Source organism: Miscanthus floridulus, chromosome 17 (assembly GCF_019320115.1).
Source record: "Miscanthus floridulus cultivar M001 chromosome 17, ASM1932011v1, whole genome shotgun sequence".
In the NCBI taxonomy this organism is placed as follows: domain Eukaryota; kingdom Viridiplantae; phylum Streptophyta; class Magnoliopsida; order Poales; family Poaceae; genus Miscanthus; species Miscanthus floridulus.
Window position 1 is genome coordinate 23,386,187 of NC_089596.1, and position 21,083 is coordinate 23,407,269.

A 21,083-nucleotide genomic window follows, 5' to 3' on the forward strand; every position below is an offset into this window, starting at 1 on the left:
CTAAGAAAGGGTTGTAGGCCAGCTAATGGATCTCTCCTTAGAATTGAATTTTAGGTACAATTGCTAGTGCCATACCAACTATGTCTAAAAATATAGAGACGCTTGGTGTTACAAACAGGCCTTGGAACTCGATTTACAGATGCAATTCAAGCCGTACACTATGAGGGCACTTATTAGTTTAAAGGGTTATTTGGATGGGTATCATTACAATTCTCAGAACTTTGAGATGTATCATTAAAATTCACCTATTTTGAGATTTACCATTATAATTCAATGTTTCACTGAGTTTTGCCATTTTTTACGTCTTCCAGCTACTTGGGCCCATTGGTAGGCGTATGCGTACTGTTCGCTTTTCTGTATGGACGTATTTGCCCATGTCCCGAAGTTGAAAGAGCCATGTGCCCGTGGCCCCATCTCTCAGTCTGTTCTCCTCCTCGCGCTCGCTCTGTCTCTCACTCTCTCGTCCTCCCGACGCGGCGACGGCGGCGGAACCCTAGCCGCCGGCGTCCTGGAGCCCGCACCCGAGCCTGCGCCCGAGTCAACTACCGCCGCCGCCCAACTCCACTGCCGCCCGCGCCCGAGCTGTTCTCCCGGACGATTGGAGCCTCTCCAGCGATCCGCCTACCCCGTACCACATCCCGATGGCGCGACCCCTGCCCCACGATGGCGCGACCCAGTCCGTCCCGCCTGACCACGACGGCACGACCGCCTCCGCCTCCGGCCTCCACCGCCTGCACCTAGGGGCTGGGGCTCCTTCCTGCGCGGCTGCGCCTGGGGCCGAGCCCAGCCGACCGACGGCCACAGCCAAGGACCCGCCGGTCGCCGTCCCCCCGCCTAGCCAGCTACGGAGGTGCGGAGCTTTCCCAGGCCGCCTACGCTGCTGCGCCAGGGACGAGGCCAGCCGGCCGGCAGGCCCTTCAGCCCCGGACTAGGTCACGCCGTCGTGGGGCAGGGGTCGCACCATTAGGAGGTGGTACGGGGCCGACGGATCTGAGGGGTCGCCGGCTCGCGAGGAGACAAGATCAGGGAGCTGCGGCGGTGGCGGCCTCTGCCTCGGCGAGTACGATCTGTACTCCCCTCCAAATAAAATCGCTTGGATCGAACGTGCTACGGAGAAAGAGAGAGAAACCCTAGAGAGGGAACTGAGAAATGGAGATGGGGAGACGAGGGGAATTGGAACAGCGTGCGGTGGCTCTTTGTCTAGCTACTGGACGGGGGCAAATACGTCCATACAACAAACAGTACGCATACGCCTGCCAGTGGGCCCAAACAGCTGGAAGACGTAAAAAATGGCAAAACTCAGTGAAACATTGAATTATAATGGTAAAATCTCAAAATAGGTGAATTTTAATGGTACATCTCAAAGTTCTGAGAATTGTAATAGTACCCATCCAAATAACCATAGTTTAAATGGATTTGTACTGGCGGCAAGCTTGAGCCAACAGCCTGTGTAAATGTTTTACACAGGTTTATGTAACACAGGCACCTCTCTTAATTAGTTTCTAAGGGAGGCTTAGTAACATAAATCACATGTACAAAATATTTTTAAAATTCAAATGTTTCCTGACATATTACTACTAAGCTGATCACATTCAAATTTAAATAGTCATCGCAACCAATTATAGAAGCATAATAACACCTTTCTTGTTTCACAAATACAAGCTACAAGGGTCTTGAACCTTTTGTCAAAATATAAGGGATTGTAGGATGAGATAAAATCACCTTCCTTGTTTCCTTCACCTTGATGTTGATTGGTACTTTATTTGCTCACTTTGCATCCTCACTAATAGACTCTAAACAATAGATCTTTCCAAAACAACGAGGGCGTACATGCGACAATTGTCAACTCCCTTAATTTGACCTAAAAATTCATCGATCCCTTGCATTTGTGGGGTGGAGAGAGTAAAGGATTGTGTCTTTATCGGAAGTTAAATTATCCTATTTATTAACCAGTCTTATAGAAAAGCACACAACAACATCTATGACATCAAATGAAAATCATTCATTAGCACAGAAACAATTTTTCGGAGATGGCCAAATAGCATGTGGCACCCTGGCCGCCTCTGTCATTGTTAACCGGGAACTACATGCGGTGCAAAATGCCTGCCTTTGAAAATCAATAAAAAAAACAAAAAAAGGGGCCAGCCAGCCTGGCGCCCATCCCACTATGGAGCCCGCTGCCTCCTCCATTGATGCTACCTTGCCCTAGATCTAGGCTGGATCCACCCAGCGTCATGCTGATCTGCAGAAGGAAAGATGGCGAAGGAGATTAAGGAGAAGGAGAGAAGAAGAGGAACTCACCTAGGTGTGGAGCTTTCTCACAGATGCGTCGCTGCCCCGAAGTGGAGTATCCTCTCCCTGCCGGATACCTCCGTGTGCGCTAGCTAGGGCGCCTCCACATGCGTCGTCGTGGCCGGTGGAGAAGGGGCGGGCCTGAGCACGCTGTGCCGCTGCCGCCCTTGACACACTCTGCAGCCTCATGCACGCCATGCCAGCGGCATGAGGAGAGAGACGTGGATCTGCGATGCCGTGGAGAGAACCTGATCGCCTCTGAAAATCGATGGCTATTTTTGGAGACTGCCTTACTTTTAGGCCGCCTCTATTACTCAAACATTGTCTTCCAAATTCGTTTTTGTAGCAGTGATTATTAGATATATTCTGAAACATATTCTCGTAATATATTTTCGTGTAGTATATGTTAATATTCTTCTGTATAATTAGGGCTAAACTTTAAAATAATTTAACTCAAGACATAGTCCTTTATATCTTAGGATAGAAGGATAGAGGTAGTATATATCTATATTAGCCACACACACACAGAGAGAGAGAGAGAGGGAGGGAGAGAGAGGAGAACGAGCGTTAGTTGTTTTCAGGTAGGATATGGACTTGATGGTCGATCGGCTGGTCGAGGTTCCTTGTTTTTGTGTGCTGTGTCTGGTTCGACTTCGGGGTCTAAGTCCGATCGAGACTCCAAGGCCACGATCGGGCCCTCGTACCAACTGCACGCACCACCCCGTACCCGTAGTATATAGGCGGTTATATATATGTATAAACAAACGTACATACATAAAAGAAGCGACACGACGAGGACTCCTGAGCACCGCGCACTGCAACTACGTAGTTGCGATGACGACAAATCATGTTTCGGTACCCGTCGTCGGCTCCTTCCGTCGTCCGCCGCCAGCGGCAGAAGCGGAGCCATGCTCCGACTCGGACTCCGACCGCGACCACCTGGTGCAGGAGCCGGAGTTCGTGATGCAAGCCATGGACGACCGCTGCCAGCGTGCTCCGGCCGCCGTTCGTCTCCCGATCGTGCAGCCGCCGCCGCTGCGCCATCCCGTGGCCAACTGGGAGCGAGAGGCGGCGGCCAGGACCGAGCGCCTTCAGTACCGCATGCTGGTCCCCCAGGTAATACTGTGTATGTACGGATCAAGATCACCCGATCGAGTCACGTCGGTCGTTTTGGTTAATAAATCTATCTATCATATCGCTGCATGCTTCAATTCAATCTCGTTTAAATTATTTCATCATCAGGAGGTCATCTGCGTCTGCATCCTGGTTTTCGGGAGCATGATGATCTACTTAGCGGCGAACCCCGACATGGTCCCCGACCACTACTACAGAATGGACCTGTTGTCCCGGGCGGTAACAGCCTTTAGTCCCGGTTACCGCGCCGGGACAACGATCCCGGGACTAAAGGTGGAACCTTCAGTCCCGGGTCATCGAGCCGGGATTAAAGAGGGACCTTTAGTCCCGGTTGGTAACACCAACCGGGACTAAAGGACCTCCAGCCGAGCGAACCTGGCGCACCCTTTAGTCCCGGTTGGGGTTACCAACCGGGACTAATTGTTCACCCTTTAGTCCCGGTTGGTAACCCCAACCGGGACTAACGGTTCCTTTTCTTTTTCTTTTTTTTTGTTTAATTTGTTTTCAGTTCAGTTACACGTATTTGTTTAATATATAATATGTTTTTATGTACGTATTCTACGTTGCTAATATAAATACACGCATGCATATAATTACATCTAATTCTCATCTTGAGCATTATTATATTCGAATAAAGTATGAAACTATATATATTATAGATATATATATATATATATGTGTATATACAACACTTTCATAATCTTGTTCTCGAAAATAACGATATCAATAAACATTTAATTTACATCATTTATTCCTTAAGATCAAAGTAGAACTCGCCGTTGGGATTTAGCACTTTTTCTAGAAGATATCCTGCTATTGACTCTTGAACTGCTTTCAGATGGTCTTTTTGCATGACCCTTCGTTTCAACCATTCAGTCTTGCATTTGAAATAAAAGGAAAAGTATTAATACACATATATGTATATATATTCTTTTAAAAATAAATAAATATTGATATATACGTACTCTGAGGACATCTTCAGGAGTTCTTCTTATGTGCGCAGTGATAAATTCACAAACGTAGTATCCACACAAGTTATTACCTGGTTCCTGCCGCAAACACCACTGTACGAGAAGAAGATTATTCTCATCATCTCACACGTAAATTGAAGTACGATATAGTAATTAAACACGTGGGGAAGTGTATATAGTACAACTTACTGGTATTTCAACTACATTAAGTGGTGCCTTGCAATCTTTGCGATGTTGCCGAATAAACTCTTTCCAAACCCTGTGCGACCAATAATGTACGATCGTTAATAAATTATGGCAAAGTCTATTCAATAATAGTTGTGCGCGAGAGATCGAAATTACCCCTGGATAATATCTATCATATCTTGGTATAGTGCCCGTTCTTTTCTCAACGAGTCAAAGATTAGTAACCGACTTGAGTTTAACTCAATGACAATGAGTATCCAGTGAAAACTGCATTGGTTTATACACACACGTACATGCATATAAGTTGTATTGATATTACATAAAATGTGTAGACTACATTATTATTAACACTTACTCAAAGTTGTACGGGAAAAGTATTGTTGTCTTGTCGTGCTGCTTCACGAAGAACTTCATGATATTCCTCTGTGCTTCAGATACCCAGTGGTCCTTGACAATAATATCGGTTTTGAATACGATATAAGGATCAATGAAGCCAACACTGGTGTCTTGTATTCTTTGGAGCTCTGACATCTGGAATCTATATATAAATATAAGTTACATGTGAGGATAATTATATACACGTACGCATGGAAGTGAGTTTATTAAATAAAAGTAAGAATCACTTACAAACAAAAGGAGCTCATGATTGATTTGTCCAGAGCGTCCAAGTGGAATAGTTGATGCAATTCTTCGAAACTAATATGTAAGATGTCATCGCCACGGAAGTAATGATGGTCTCTAAATCTGACAAAGATCCACTGCTCACCCCTGCCACACGCCTGCATGTACCACTTGTTGAGCAAGTACATTTGCGTACCCAATTCATTCAGAGCCGCAGGGTTGTACAGACTTTTGCCATATTTATAAGTCTTCCAGGTATCAACTTCCAGGTTCTGGATTGGAGCTTTGCCCGTCAATTGATCCAAGGTTAAACCAGTATCTTTAAAAAAAGCATTAAGGGCTTGAACCGACACTTCTCCAGAGTTGTCTGGTCGATAGACTTCTATGTTGGAACCATATTCATTAGCAACAACAAGATTTTGCATTGGTTGCTTCTGTTGTCCGAGCTGTGGGACATCCTTCCCTGATGCTCTTTTCCTTTTCTTATCTGCATCATGTGACTTCACGAGGGAGCGGTCATAGTCTGATAGTGGCGAAGGCTTATGAAGTTCAATCATCTTTTTCTTGTGAGCATCGACCTTCTGCCTCAGCACATCTCGTGGTATGTAAAAGTACGGCTTCTCCTTAAGCTTTGCTTGACTCTTGTTTTTGATATCTATAAAAAAATCTTTTACTTTTTTGTCTTCTTCAGCTGCTATTTGCTCATCAGTCTTTTCAGGAAGTATTTCTTGAGAAATAACTCTTTTTCTTGGGGTCTTCTTTGCCGCCGGGACCTTAGACGTCTTTGTAGTGCGTCGCTGTGGAGGGGGTGGGGGCGGTGTTGGAGATCGGCGTGGAGGCGATGAGGCCAGTGTTGGTGGAGACCGGCGTGGAGACGTTGGAGATCGTTGTGGAGGCGGTGGGGCCGGTGTAGGAGTTGGAGATCGTTGTGGAGGCGATGGGGCCGGTGTAGGAGTTGGAGATCGTTGTGGAGGCGATGGGGCCGGTGTAGGAGTTGGCGATCGCCGTGGGGATGAAGTCGTCTCGCCCCCCGCGACGCTGTGATGAGATGGGGAATGAATGATTAGGCTAGGCTGGGGAGAGACCCTGCTATAAAAACAATTTGTGTGTCAATTATTTTTGAAGCCAATAGAAAATTAATGGAAAATAATATTTCATTCACTTTCATTCGTACCTAGGGTGAGGTAGGGGAAGCGGTGGCGCCCCAGGAATGATGATGAAGCGTTTGCGCCATTGAATAAATGTCTTCTCTGTTTCTCCTAGTGTCTTCTCCCCATCACCACCTTCAATGTCAAGAGGAACATTGCTGTAACCTTTGAGCACTCTATCGACCGAGACGCTAGCATATCCAGGTTGAATAACTGATCCATGGATTCTTGGTGTCTTCGTTCGGTCTATTGGAGATACAACCCCGACAGCCACCATGATTGATGCATTACCATCTGGAATGTGCAGCTCACATTTTGTTAGAGGCTCGGTAATGTCATCAACAGGGAAGCGCAACCCAGCGTCGTCTTGAATAACTGGCAGCTCCGTAGAAGCACAACTGCTTTTCATCTGACCAACGGGGCTAATGGTGACTCCCGGCGTTGATTGCGATTGCATTTGACTCATTGCTAGCTGCACTTGCCTCTTGATCTCCTCCTGCATTCTTGCCTCAAGAGATTTTTCTCGTTCACGTGATTCAAGCAATGCTTGTCGTGACTCATCAACAAATTGCTCCAATGCACGAATTCGTTCTGCCTCCTCATCCTTCTTTCTCTGGCGGCTTCTGTAGGTATCCTTGTCTGCTGGGAATGCGTGTAGCCACGGAACCGCCCCATAGCCTCTTGTTCGACCACCGTGTTCGGGATTCTCTAGGGCATATGTCAATTCATCCTTCTCTCTGTTGGGCTTGAAAACACCACTATCAGCTTCTTCCCTAGCACGAGCTAGTCTCTGTGTTGCTCTCTCAATTTTTTGGCCGAAAATTAGCTTGCCAGTGTCTGGGTCTAGGCTTCCCCCATGAGCGTAGAACCAATTCTTCGCGCGTTGAGGCCAGTTCTTTTCTATTGTTTCAGGTATGATTCCCTTGGCAGTAATCTCTGCTTCTAGGTTCTGCCACTTGGGAATAGCACTCCTATAACCACCTGATCCCATGCGATGATGGTATTGCTTCTGTCGGGCATTCTGCCGATTCCTCATCACACGTTCCTCACTGTCTTGAGATGTCTTGTATTCTACGAAGGCATCCCAATGGGACTCCAACTTGACAAACGCCTTAGCATTGAAATTCGGCGTAGCATTCTTCAAGATAAACTTTTTATACAATGTCTTCTTCCAACTCTGGAACAATGTTGCCATCTTCTTCATTGTCCAATCCCTCACTAGCTCCTTCAAAGCATCATCTGCTTGTAATGTGAAATGCTGAGTGATATCTCTCCAAGCTAGGTTCTTATCACGATCAGATACAAAACTAACATTAGGAGCAGATATCTTCTGCTTCCATTCACGAGCACTAACTGGGATCCTATCCCTTACAATGAACCCACATTGATTGACATATGTCTGAGCATGTGGTCCCAATGGTTTGCCGGTGTCGGTGTCGAATTCTGATATTATGAAACGGCCCTCTAATGGCTTTTTTGGCCCTCGGACTTTCCTACTTTTGTCGGTGGTTGATGTAGATCCAGAGACCGGCTACATGAGTAGAAACACAACGATTAACAACAAATATACGTACGCATGCATCTATAAGAGATGATAGATAATCGAATATACCTCGCCAGTATTTTCTTGCGCGACAATTTGTTGATCTTCAACCACCGGCATATTCAGGATATCCTCATAATCAGCAAAGTACTGACTCGTGTCATCTACATCCACATTGGTGCCGGCGTTGATAATATCCGCCATTATGTCATCACTCAAGTTATCATCCGGAGCAGCCATTTGTATCTTCAAGATAACACATAGATAGAATTATTATGGTACATAACATAAGTACATGTGATAACACATATAGAATTACTAAATCCAATTAAATATAATAACACATAATATTTCATAAGGATAAACAATAATAAGGTATAGGCTTTGGAATCGAATCAAAAACACTTTCGATCCAAAAACATGGAAATAAGTACATGTATATATATACACATAGAATGATACAATATATTTTCTCTCTCTCTCAACACATAGAAATAAGTGCATATGTCTATATCTCTAGATATGCATGTGATAACACATTGAATGTCTCTCTAGATACAATTTTCTCTCTCTCTCAACACATGAAAATAAGTACATGTATATATACATATAGAAATAATTAAGTACATATGTATACCATATAGAATCTCTCTCTAGATATATATAAGAGATAGAATATATAATTACTAAATCCAATTAAATAAATCCAACATGAAATTAGATAAACTAGTAATAGATAATACATTTTAAAAAATCTAACTAACTAAAAAATTACCTAAAAAACTAACATATATCACCTAACAATCTAACTAACATATATCAATTATCTAATAAATCTAACTAACTAAAAATCTAACTAACATATATCAATTATCTAATAAATCTAACTAACTAAAAAATCTAACTAACATATATCAAAAACTATCTAAAAAACTAACTAAAAAACTAAATAACTACTAAATATTGTTTATTAGTATTATCTAAAAAAACAATGAAAAATCCAACATTATAATCGATCGACGACGGCAGTGAGGCCGGGCGGGCGGGCGAGTTCGACGACGAGGCCGGGCGGGCGGGGCTCGACGACGGTAGACGAGGCCGGGCGGGCGAGGCTCGACGACGGCAGCCGATCGAGAGCGCAGTAGAGATCGAGTTCGACGGCGGTGGGCGCGCGGGAAGCCTCGGCGAGGGAGGGTGGGATCGGGTGCAGCGGCGGAGACGGGATGCGGCGCGATGCGGGCCGGGAGAATGGCGCGGCCGGGTGGGGGTAGACGACGACGGCGGCGCGGCAGGACGAGCTCGACGACGGCGGATGGCGCGGCCGAGACGAGATCGAAGATGAACAGAACAGACGTTCGATATATATAGGCCGGGACCCTTTAGTCCCGGCTAGTAACACCAACCGGGACTAAAAACCCTTTAGTCCCGGCTGGTATTACCAGCCGGGACTAAAGGCCCAACCCTTTAGTCCCGGCTCGCCTTACAAGCCGGGACTAAAGGCTTTTAGTCCCGGTTGGTTTGACCAGCCGGGACTAAAGGTATTTTTGGGCGCGCAACGAAATTGCCGCCCACCCTTTAGTCCCGGTTCTTAGTCTGGGCCGGGACTGAAGGCCTAAAAGTTTTGGCAACCCGCCAACGTAATTGGCCTGGGGTTTTGATTTTGTTTAATACTAGGTTAAACAATTAATTTCATATCAACTTCAATACTTTGCAATATTTATTTTAAAAATACTATTGATTAACTAATTATTTATTGTAAATAGGAAAATTTTGTAACCTAAAGTTTTTAATTTCTTTTATGAATATAGAATATAAATGTTACTAATACTAAGTATTTTGTTAATGCAAAAATATATTTGTAACTTAAAATTAATAAAACTAATATTATTCGATAGGAAATTTATTATCACATTATTGTAACGTCAATGTTTCAATTTTTTTTCGGTTTTTGACCAAAATTGACAGGAAATTTTTGATAAACCTATAAAAATAAAGAAAATATAGTATTTTTTGTTGTACAACTTTTTCAAATGAAAAAATGGCCTATATAAGGATTGTTGTTTTTTCAATTCGACCAAAATTAACAAACTTGGTATTCAAAACTTTTCAATTCGAAGTCATTTAGAGTCCATAATACTAGGGTCAAAGTGTTGTTTTTTCATTTGACCAAATTTGACTTGGTCAAACTTGCTCAAATGAGACACTAAATGACCTCAGATGAAAAAACTCTGAATACCAAGTTGGATCATCTCAGCAAGATCTACAATTGTTACATAGATCATTTTCCCATTTGAGAAATTTTTATCAAACACTAGTCACAATTTTCCTTATCTCTTATAGACTTCTAAAACTATGTCACACACTTGTGAAAATTGAACTACATTTTGTTCAAGCTTTCTCAAATGAAAAAATGGTCTATATAAGGATTGTAGATATTGATGATATGAACAAACTTGGTATTCAAAACTTTTCAATTTTAGACAATCTAGGGTTCCGAAAACTAGTTTGTAGGCGTCAAAATTTAAAAATCATAAATTTGAACCGTCCAAACTTTCTCAAATGGAAAGTTGACCAAAACAACAATTGTAGATCTTTTTGAGTTTAACAAACTTGGTATTCAAAACTTTTCAATTCGAAGTCATTTAGAGTCCATAATACTAGGGTCAAAGTGTTGTTTTTTCATTTGACCAAATTTGACTTGGTCAAACTTGCTCAAATGAGACACTAAATGACCTCAGATGAAAAAACTCTGAATACCAAGTTTGATCATCTCAGCAAGATCTACAATTGTTACATAGATCATTTTCCCATTTGAGAAATTTTTATCAAACACTAGTCATAATTTTCCTTATCTCTTATAGACTTCTAAAACTATGTCACACACTTGTGAAAATTGAACTACATTTTGTTCAAGCTTTCTCAAATGAAAAAATGGTCTATATAAGGATTGTAGATATTGATGATATGAACAAACTTGGTATTCAAAACTTTTCAATTTTAGACAATCTAGGGTTCCGAAAACTAGTTTGTAGGCGTCAAAATTTAAAAATCATAAATTTGAACCATCCAAACTTTCTCAAATGGAAAGTTGACCAAAACAACAATTGTAGATCTTTTTGAGTTTAACAAACTTGGTATTCAAAACTTTTCAATTCGAAGTCATTTAGAGTCCATAATACTAGGGTCAAAGTGTTGTTTTTTCATTTGACCAAATTTGACTTGGTCAAACTTGCTCAAATGAGACACTAAATGACCTCAGATGAAAAAACTCTGAATACCAAGTTTGATCATCTCAGCAAGATCTACAATTGTTACATAGATCATTTTCCTATTTGAGAAATTTTTATCAAACACTAGTCACAATTTTCCTTATCTCTTATAGACTTCTAAAACTATGTCACACACTTGTGAAAATTGAACTACATTTTGTTCAAGCTTTCTCAAATGAAAAAATGGTCTATATAAGGATTGTAGATATTGATGATATGAACAAACTTGGTATTCAAAACTTTTCAATTTTAGACAATCTAGGGTTCCGAAAACTAGTTTGTAGGCGTCAAAATTTAAAAATCATAAATTTGAACCATCCAAACTTTCTCAAATGGAAAGTTGACCAAAACAACAATTGTAGATCTTTTTGAGTTTAACAAACTTGGTATTCAAAACTTTTCAATTCGAAGTCATTTAGAGTCCATAATACTAGGGTCAAAGTGTTGTTTTTTCATTTGACCAAATTTGACTTGGTCAAACTTGCTCAAATGAGACACTAAATGACCTCAGATGAAAAAACTCTGAATACCAAGTTTGATCATCTCAGCAAGATCTACAATTGTTACATAGATCATTTTCCCATTTGAGAAATTTTTATCAAACACTAGTCACAATTTTCCTTATCTCTTATAGACTTTCTAAAACTATGTCACACACTTGTGAAAATTGAACTACATTTTATTCAAGCTTTCTCAAATGAAAAAATGGTCTATATAAGGATTGTAGATATTGATGATATGAACAAACTTGGTATTCAAAACTTTTCAATTTTAGACAATCTAGGGTTCCGAAAACATATTACATAATATCCGTCTCTAAAACATAATATATTAAACATGCATCGTTGTATCATGCGGGCACAACAGTGAATTTCTTCTTGACGTATGACCCTTGGTTATGATCTTGTCGTAACCATGGAGTGTCTTCATCATTTAACATGATGCTTGGATCTTTCTTCACTATGAAGGGTGGAATTCGGACATTTCTTTCGTAATCTTCGGACATGTCTGACTTGTCTTCAATTCCTACTATATTTATTTTCCCAGAAAGAATTATGTGGCGCTTTGGCTCATTGATCATTGAGTTGATGTCTTCGTTTTTTCCTCTCTTTGATTTTGTAGACATGTCTTTCACATAGAACACCTGACTCACATCGGCAGCAAGGATGAATGGTTCCTCTTTGTATCCAATATTGTTGAGGTCCACTGTTGTCATTCCATACTCTTTGTCGACTGTTACCCCTCCTCCGGTCAGCTTCACCCATTGGCACCGGAACAAAGGGACTTTAAAATTAGGTGCGTAGTCTAGTTCCCATATCTCTTCTATGCGGCCATAATATGTTTGTATATTCCCATTTGGATCTGTGCCATCTATGCGAACACCACTATTTTGATTGGTGCTCCTTTTATCTTGGGCAACTGTGTAAAATGTATTCCCATTTATCTCGTACCCTTGGTACGTGAGGATATGCCACGATGGCTGCCTAGCCAACAAATACAGTTGCTCATCAATATTGTCATCGCCTTGACATTCTTTTCGCAACCAACCACTGAAACTTTTCATGTGCTGACGCCTAATCCAAGCTTCAGTCTTCCCTGGAAACTTGGATCGTAAGAACTCCTTATGTATCTCGATGTACGGATGCACCAATGACGAGTTCTGAAGAACTGTGTAGTGTGCTTTATTGAAATAATCGTCTTCCATGCCAATATATGTTTTCTTCCCTAAAGTTCCTTTACCACTGAGTCTCCCCTCATGTCGTGATTCGGGAACGCCAATCGGAGCAATGTCAGGAATAAAGTCAACACAGAACTCAATGACCTCCTCTGTTCCATAGCCCTGGGCGATGCTTCCTTCAGGCTTAGAACGGACTTTCACATATTTCTTCAAGACTCCCATAAACCTCTCGAAGGGGAACATGTTATGTAAGAACACAGGTCCAAGAATACTAATCTCCTTCACCAAATGAACTAGGATGTGTGTCATGATATTAAAGAAGGATGGAGGGAACACCAACTCAAAGCTGACAAGACATTGAACCACATCGTTCTGTAGAGTAGCTAGTTCCACTGGATTGATTGCCTTCTGAGAAATTGCATTGAGAAATGCACATAGCTTCACGGTGGCTAGACGTACATGTGGAGGTAGAATTCCTCTTAAAGCAACTGGAAGCAATTGCGTCATAAGCACGTGGCAGTCGTGGGACTTTAAGTTTAGGAATTTTTTATCTGGCACATTTATTATACCCTTTATATTGGAGGAGAATCCCGATGGGACCTTGATGCTGCTTAGACATTCGAACATGCTGTCCCTCTCTTCTTTGCTAAGCGTGTAGCTAGCAGGACTTAAGTAATGACGTCCATCACCTGTCTTCTCTGGATGAAGGTTGTCTCGTTCTTTCATGCACTGCAAGTCCTGGCGTGCTTCAAGTGAATCCTTTGGCTTCCCGTACACACCCATGAATCCTAACAGGTTCACACAAAGATTCTTTGTCAGGTGCATCACGTCGATTGCGTTGCGGACCTCTAGGACTTGCCAATAGGGTAGCTCCCAAAAGATGGACTTCTTCTTCCACATGGGTGCATGTCCATTAGCATCTTTGGGAACAGATTCACTGCCTTGTCCCTTTCCAAATACTACTTTCACATCCTTGACCATTGCGAGTACATCTTCCCCGGTTCGGTTATGAGGCTTCTTCCGGTGGTCTGGCTTACCTTTAAAATGCTTCCCTTTCTTTCTTACTTGGTGGTTCAAAGGAAGGAATCGACGATGGCCAAGGTACACGACCTTTCGACATCTTTTCAAATATATACTGTCAAGGTCATCAAAACAATGTGTGCATGCATTATATCCTTTGTTTGTCTGACCTGAAAGATTACTTAAAGCAGGCCAATCATTGATGGTTACGAACAACATTGCTCGTAGGTCAAAGTGTTCTTGTTTGTACTCATCCCAGACACGTACACCTGGTTTGTTCCATAAAACTAGAAGTTCTTCAACTAATGGCTTCAAATATACATCAATATCGTTGCCAGGTTGCCTCGGACCTTGGATGAGGATCGGCATCATAATGAACTTCCGCTTCATGCATAACCATGGAGGAAGGTTGTAGATACATAGAGTAACTGGCCAAGTGCTATGACTAGTGCTCTGCTGTCCAAAAGGATTCATACCATCTGTACTTAAGGCGAACCTTAAGTTTCTAACCTCATTTGCAAACTCTGAAAATTCTCTATCTATCGCTCTCCACTGGGACCCATCAGCTGGGTGTCTCAGCATATTGTCTACCTTACGGTCTTCTTTATACCACCGCAACAACTTTGCGTGGTCTTTATTTCTGAACAAACGTTTTAAGCGTGGTATTATAGGAGCATACCACATAACCTTGGCAGGGATTTTCTTTCTAGGACGTTGTTCACCCTCGACGTCACCAGGATCATCGCGCCTGATCTTATACCGCGATGCTTTACATACCGGGCATTCATCCAAATTCTCGTATTCATTGCCATGGTAGAGGATACAGTCATTAGGACATGCATGTATCTTCTGGATTTTTAATCCCAAAGGGCAGACAACCTTTTTTGCTTCGTACGTAGTGGTGGGCAATTCATTTGGCTTCGGAAGCATCTTCTTTATGAGGTTTAATAAATTCCCAAATGCCTTATCGGATACACCATTCTTTGCCTTCCACTGTAGCAATTCCAGTGTTGTACCCAGCTTTTTTTGCCCCTCTTCGGCCATCGGGTATAGCAACTTCCTATGATCCTCAAGCATGCGCTCCAACTTAACTTTCTCTTTTTCACTTTCCCATTCTTGTTGTGCATCACGAATGGCATCGCCAAGAGCATCACCGAGATCATCTTCTACCGCTACCTCTTCTTCATCTCCCCCCATTGTAGTATCATCAAAGGCACCATACTGAGCAATAATGTCATCAATGTCTAAATCTTCTCCTTCACCTTCTTCCATCATGACCCCGCTTTCTCCATGCTTAGTCCAACATATATAGTTTGACATGAAACCTGACTTAAGCAAATGTGAATGAAGACTCATTGAGCTTGAATATTCCTTTAAATTCTTACATAGGGCACATGGACAGCATATGAAACCATCCCGCTTATTTGCCTCGGCCACACCTAAGAAATAGTGCAAGCCCTCTATAAAGTCTTGGGAGCGACGATCGGCATTGTACATCCAATGGCGTGACATAATCTGTATTACACGACAAATTATGAAAACCTTGAACATAATTAAGTATTTTATTACACAACATAAATGACACACACACGGTTGATTAATTAACTAAGCCTGGCTACAACGTAAGCAATCCCAACTATCACTAAACAAACTAAAACTACAATGCACTTCAGTAACATAATTATTTTGTGATCGTACGCAACTAAAACAGACAAATCATTCTTCTGTTGAATATCAATAAGCTTCTCCTGCTGGCTCACTGCCTCATCAGCAGCATCCGCTACCTCAAGCGCACCCAAATTCTGCACGTATGTAGCATAATCTTCCTCCCAGTACCAACCATCGCATCCATTGCCCTCCCACTGAAATTAAAGCCAAAAAATATTTAGTCAAAAATATTCAAGAAAAGCAGGTCAATTAGCCATAATTATAAAATGCGTAAGAAACTCACATCGCGATCCGGGCACTTGTAGAAAACACGACCCTTGTTGGGTCCCTGTCTCTTGACTCGGTACTCCATCACAATCTTCTGCTTACACTTGCCGCAGATAATGAGAGGGAGTTCTGGCCTCAGTCGTTTCGCAACCGAACGAGAGGCCGAGGATCCAGTAACAGTTGTCATCTACTTTCTATACTTATTTTTGTAAACTAGTGTAAATTTCATATTTTCAAATATTCATCAAATTATAGCTCAAAAACATGTTTCAATAAATAACCATCCGTACTAGTTGACCTTGCTTACGTGATCATCTCGACGAGCATTTCTCCACCGGACGGCACCGTACTTGGCCAAGGAAGAGCTCCGATTCTACGAGAAAGGGAACACGGTCTTCCACGACCGTTGCCGCTCTCCCTCGTAGAATCAAAGCTCCTCCTTGACGTCCGTTACCCGCTCGGCAGAGAACATGCTCGCCGACATGAACACGGTCCGCAAGTTCAACTAGTGCGGATTTTCTACAATTTTCTAACAATTTTCTAAGTTTTTCATTTCATGGAAAAATTAATTCTAAGATCACGTAAGCCACCGGGGACGAGAATGGCGCGTGCTCCAGCGAGGACGAGCGAGGCGTGATTTTGATGAACTAATTTAACTTTTGTTTATCCAAACATATATGCAAATCATCATGTGATTTTGAGCTAAAAATGACATATAAAATCATAATAAAGTCCAACATATAAAGTTACACATGCATCTACATCGCAAAATGAGATAAGCTACTGATAAAACATAAGAGGATTAAGTTTGTTACCTCCAAAATCGAAGAGCAACACCAATGGAGGGGGAGAGTGCAAGAACAACAGCAAGCTGAAGAACAGAGGCAGTGAGTTTGAATAATGGAATGGCTCGGGCTCGGGGAGGAAGAATTGAGCAGAATTATAGGCCGGGATAATTAGTCCCGGTTAGGGGTCCAAACCGGGACTAAATATTAATCTTTATTCCCGGGGCATAATCCAAACCGGGACTAAAAGCTTTAGTCCCGGCTGGTATTACCAACCGGGACTAAAGGTAAACCTTTAGTCCCGGTTGGTAATACCAGCCGGGACTAAAGATCCCTGCCCCGCGGACGACCGTTGGGCAGGGACCTTTAGTCCCGGTTGGTATTACCAACCGGGACTAAAGGGTCCTTTAGTCCCGGGGGCAAAAAATGCCGAGGCTAATGCTAAATTGGGACATCGTTCTAAAGTCTGTTCTCTAGTAGTGATTGTCCCCAATATGATAATTTTATGGGGATAAGGGGAGGTATCACCAGTAGAGAAACGACCTTTGATCCCACCTCGAAATTTGGCTTTAGTCCTGGTATTTTTCGTGCTCGGGACTAGAGAGACCTTTAGTCCCGGTTTGTAGCTCCAACCGGGACTAAAGGTCCCTGCCCAACGGCTACTGCGGCAGGCTTTTGCTGCAGAGGACCTTTAGTCCCGGTTGGAGCTATCAACCGGGACTAAAGGTTCACTTTTACTCCCGGTTTGTACCTCTAACCGGCAGTAAAAGTCTACTCCCGGCTGGAGGCTCCGTCCGGGACTAGAAAGGGACATTTAGTCCCGGTTTCTGTCTACAACCAGGACTAAAGGTCCCCTCTTATATACCCCTTGTTCCTTCCCGAGCCCGAGCCACTTCGAGCTCAGTGTTCTTGCTTCATCGCCGGCCTCTCTTCTTCCTCATCACCGGTGATCACAAAATTTCTTCCATTCCTCCATCAATTCTTCGGTTCTAAAGGTTACCAACTTTATACTCTCTTGTTTCATCAGTAGCTTATTTCATTTTGTGGACTAGATATATGTGGGTTTTTTATGGTAGATATTTTTTATTTATAAGCCATTTAAGCTCAAAATCATTTTAAAGTTTGCATATTTGGATGAAGAAAGGTTAAAGTAGTTATTGAAAACTAGTATTGAGCTTTCATTTCTAGCATGCATAGCCCACTTCATGCTTTAGAGATATAGAGAATTTTAGAGTTTTTTTTAATTTTATTTGTTTATAAAATGAGAAATTTATATTATATTAAAAATGAGTATAGAGAGTAGATGACAACTGCTTTCGGGTCCTCGGCCTCTCATCGGGTTACAAAGCAACTGAGGCCGGACCTCCCTCTCATTGCATGCGGCAAGTGTGAGGAGAAGATTGTGATAGAGTACCGGGTGAGGAATGAGTGTCCCAACAAGGGCCGTATCTTCCACAAGTGTCCGGATCACAATGTGAGTTATTTTGTCGCATTTGATGATTATGGTTAATTTATACTTATTTTCATGATGATTTTGATTAACGTTCTAATTTTTGTTTTAATTTCAGTGGGATGGCACTGGATGTTCAGGCTGGTACTGGGAGGAAGAGTATATTGAACACGTGCAAAACTCTCTTGCACAGGCGGCTACGGTGGCTGATGAGGCAGTGATCCTGTGGAAGAAGCCCATATATGTTGAACAAACACATGATCTGTCTGTTTTAATTGGGATTAGTCGCGAAATCCTTATGCTGCTGAAGTGCATTTTAGCTTTAGTTTTTTTAGTGGTAGTTGGGATTGTCTACATTATAGCGAGACTTTCATAAATTAATACCTTGTGTGGTGGCATGCATGTCGTATAATTAACTAATTATGTTCTAGGTTTTAATATGGTATGTATGTCATGTAATGCAGATGAGCCGGCATTGGATGTACAATGCTGATCGCCACTCCCAAGAGTTCATTGAGGGCGTGCATTCTTTCTTACGTGTGGCCAAGGCAAAGAAACGCGATGGTTTCATGTGCTGCCCATGTGCCATATGTAAGAATTTGAAGGAATATGCTAGCTCAAGGAGTCTTCATTCACACTTGTTGAAGTCGGGTTTCATGCCAAACTATATTTGTTGGACGAAGCACGGAGAAACCGGGGTTGTAATGGAAGAAGGTGAAGAACAATGGGACGATGATGACATTATTGTTGAATATGGGGCCTTCAATGATACTGCAATGGGGAAAGCTAAAGAAGAGGTAGGGGCAGAAGATGAGCCCGCTGATGATCTTGGTCAGGCCATTCGTGACGCACAAAGAGAATGCAAAAGTGAAAAGGAGAAGATCAAGTTCGAGCGCATGCTAGAGGATCACAAGAAATTGCTATACCCAACTTATGATGTGGGGCAAAAAAAGTTGGGTACCACACTGGAATTACTGTAATGGAAGGTAAAGAATGGTGTATCTGACAAGGGATTTGGGGAGTTATTGAAAATCCAAAAGAAGATGCTTCCGAAGGATAACGAATTGCCCGCCACTACCTACGAAGGAAAACAGGTAGTCTGCCCTTTGGGATTAGAAATCCAGAAGATACATGCATGTCCTAATGACTGCATCCTCTACCATGGCGAGGAGTACGAGAAGCTAGATGCATGCCCGGTATGTCATGCATCGTGGTATAAGATCAGGCGAGATGACCCTGGTGATGTTGAGGGTGAACGTCCCACGAAGAAAATCCCTGCCAAGATTATGTGGTATGCTCCTATAATACCACACTTGAAACGTCTGTTCAGAAACAAAGACCATGCAAAGTTGTTGCGATGGCACAAAGAAGACCGTAAGGTAGATAATACGTTGAGACACCCTGCTGATGGGTCCCAGTGGAGAGCAATCGATAGAGAATTCCCGGAGTTTGCAAATGACGCAAAAAACTTAAGGTTTGCTTTAAGTACGGATGGTATGAATCCTTTCGGGGAGCAGAGCAGTAGTCATAGCACTTGGCCTGTTACTCTATGTATCTACAACCTTTCTCCCTGGTTATGCATGAAGCGTAAGTTTATTATGATGCTAGTGCTCATCCAAGGCCCAAGACAACTTGGCAACGACATCGATGTGTACCTGAGGCCACTAGTTGAAGAACTTCTACTTTTGTGGAACAGACCAGGTGGATGTGTGTGAGATGAGCACAAACAGGAGCACTTTGACCTGTGAGCATTTTTGTTTGTAACAATCAATGATTGGCCTGCTCTAAGTAATCTTTCAGAACAATCAAATAAGGGATATAATGCGTTCATGCACTGTTTCAATGACATTAAAGGTATATTCTTGAAAAAATGTCGAAAGGTCGTGTACCTTGGCCATCATCGATTTCTTCCTGCGAATCACTCCCTAAGAAAGAAAGGCAAGCATTTTAAAGGTAAGGCAGACCACCAGACCAAGCCAGGCAACCGAACTGGTGAGGATGTACTCAATATGGTCAATAATGTGAAAGTAGTATTTGGAAAGGCACATGGCAGCGAACCTATTTCGAACGACACCGACGGTCATGCACCCATGTGGAAGAAGTCCATATTTTGGGAGCTACCCTATTGGCAAGTCCTAGAGGTCCGTAGCGTGATCGACGTGATGCACCGGACAAAAAATCTTTGTGTGAACCTGCTAGGCTTCATGGGTGTGTATGGGAAGCCTAAGGACACACTTGAAGCACGACAGGACCTGCGGTGTTTGAAAGAACGAGACAACCTGCATCTAGAGAAGACAGATGATGGACGCCATTACTTAAGTCCTGCCAACTACACACTTAGCAAAGAAGAGAAGGAAAGCATGTTTGAATGCCTAGCAAGCATCAAGGTACCATCTGGATTCTCCTCGAATATAAAGGGTATAATAAATGTGCCAGAGAAGAAATTCCTAAACTTAAAGTCCCATGACTGCCACGTGCTCATGACACAATTGCTTCCCGTTGCATTAAGAGGAATTCTACCTCCAAATGTACGTCTAGCCACCGTGAAGCTATGTGCATTCCTAAATGCAATTTCTCAGAAGGCAATCGATCCAATGGATCTAGCTAAACTACAGAATGATGTGGTTCAATGCCTTGTCAGCTTTGAGTTGGTGTTCCCTCCTTCCTTCTTTAATATCATGACACACCTCCTAGTTCACCTGGTGAAGGAGATTAGCATTCTCGGTCCTGTATTCCTGCACAACATGTTCCCCTTTGAGAGGTTCATGGGAGTCCTAAAAAAATATGTTCACAACCGTGCTCGACCAGAAGGAAGCATCGCCAAGGGCTATGGAACAGAGGAGGTCATTGAGTTTTGTGTTGACTTTATTCCCGACCTTAACCCGATTGGTGTTCCTGAATCGTGACACAAGGGGAGACTAAGTGGAAAGGGGACACTAGGGAAGAAACCATATATTGGTATGCAGGACAATTATTTTAATAAAGCACACTACATAGTTCTGCAAAACTCCTCTTTGGTGGATCCGTATATCGAGACACATAAAGAGTTGC

At 42.5% G+C, this 21,083-nt stretch overlaps 1 protein-coding gene across 1 annotated transcript; it reads right to left on the reverse strand.

The window, feature by feature from the left end:
- Positions 1-12,014: 12,014 nt before the first annotated feature.
- On the reverse strand, positions 12,015-15,984 carry LOC136516202 (uncharacterized). The gene is made up of 6 exons (XM_066509562.1): positions 15,814-15,984; positions 15,623-15,724; positions 14,309-15,377; positions 13,689-14,212; positions 12,769-13,535; positions 12,015-12,648 (listed from the first exon to the last, which is right to left on the reverse strand). The coding sequence occupies exons 1-6, from the start codon at positions 15,982-15,984 to the stop codon at positions 12,015-12,017; spliced, it is 3,267 nt and encodes a 1,088-aa protein (XP_066365659.1).
- Between the last annotated feature and the right edge of the window lie 5,099 nt (positions 15,985-21,083).

Bases quoted from the DNA above. Each gene is read 5' to 3' on its own strand.
- LOC136516202 (XM_066509562.1), bottom strand. From the start codon at position 15,984: ATGACAACTGTTACTGGATCCTCGGCCTCTCGTTCGGTTGCGAAACGA. The intron at 13,536-13,688 runs GTCCGCAACGCA...CATCCAGAGAAG, and splicing joins CCTATTGGCAAGTCCTAGAG to ACAGGTGATGGACGTCATTA. The intron at 12,649-12,768 runs GTTTCCAGGGAA...TTTGTTGGCTAG, and splicing joins AAGGAGTTCTTACGATCCAA to GCAGCCATCGTGGCATATCC.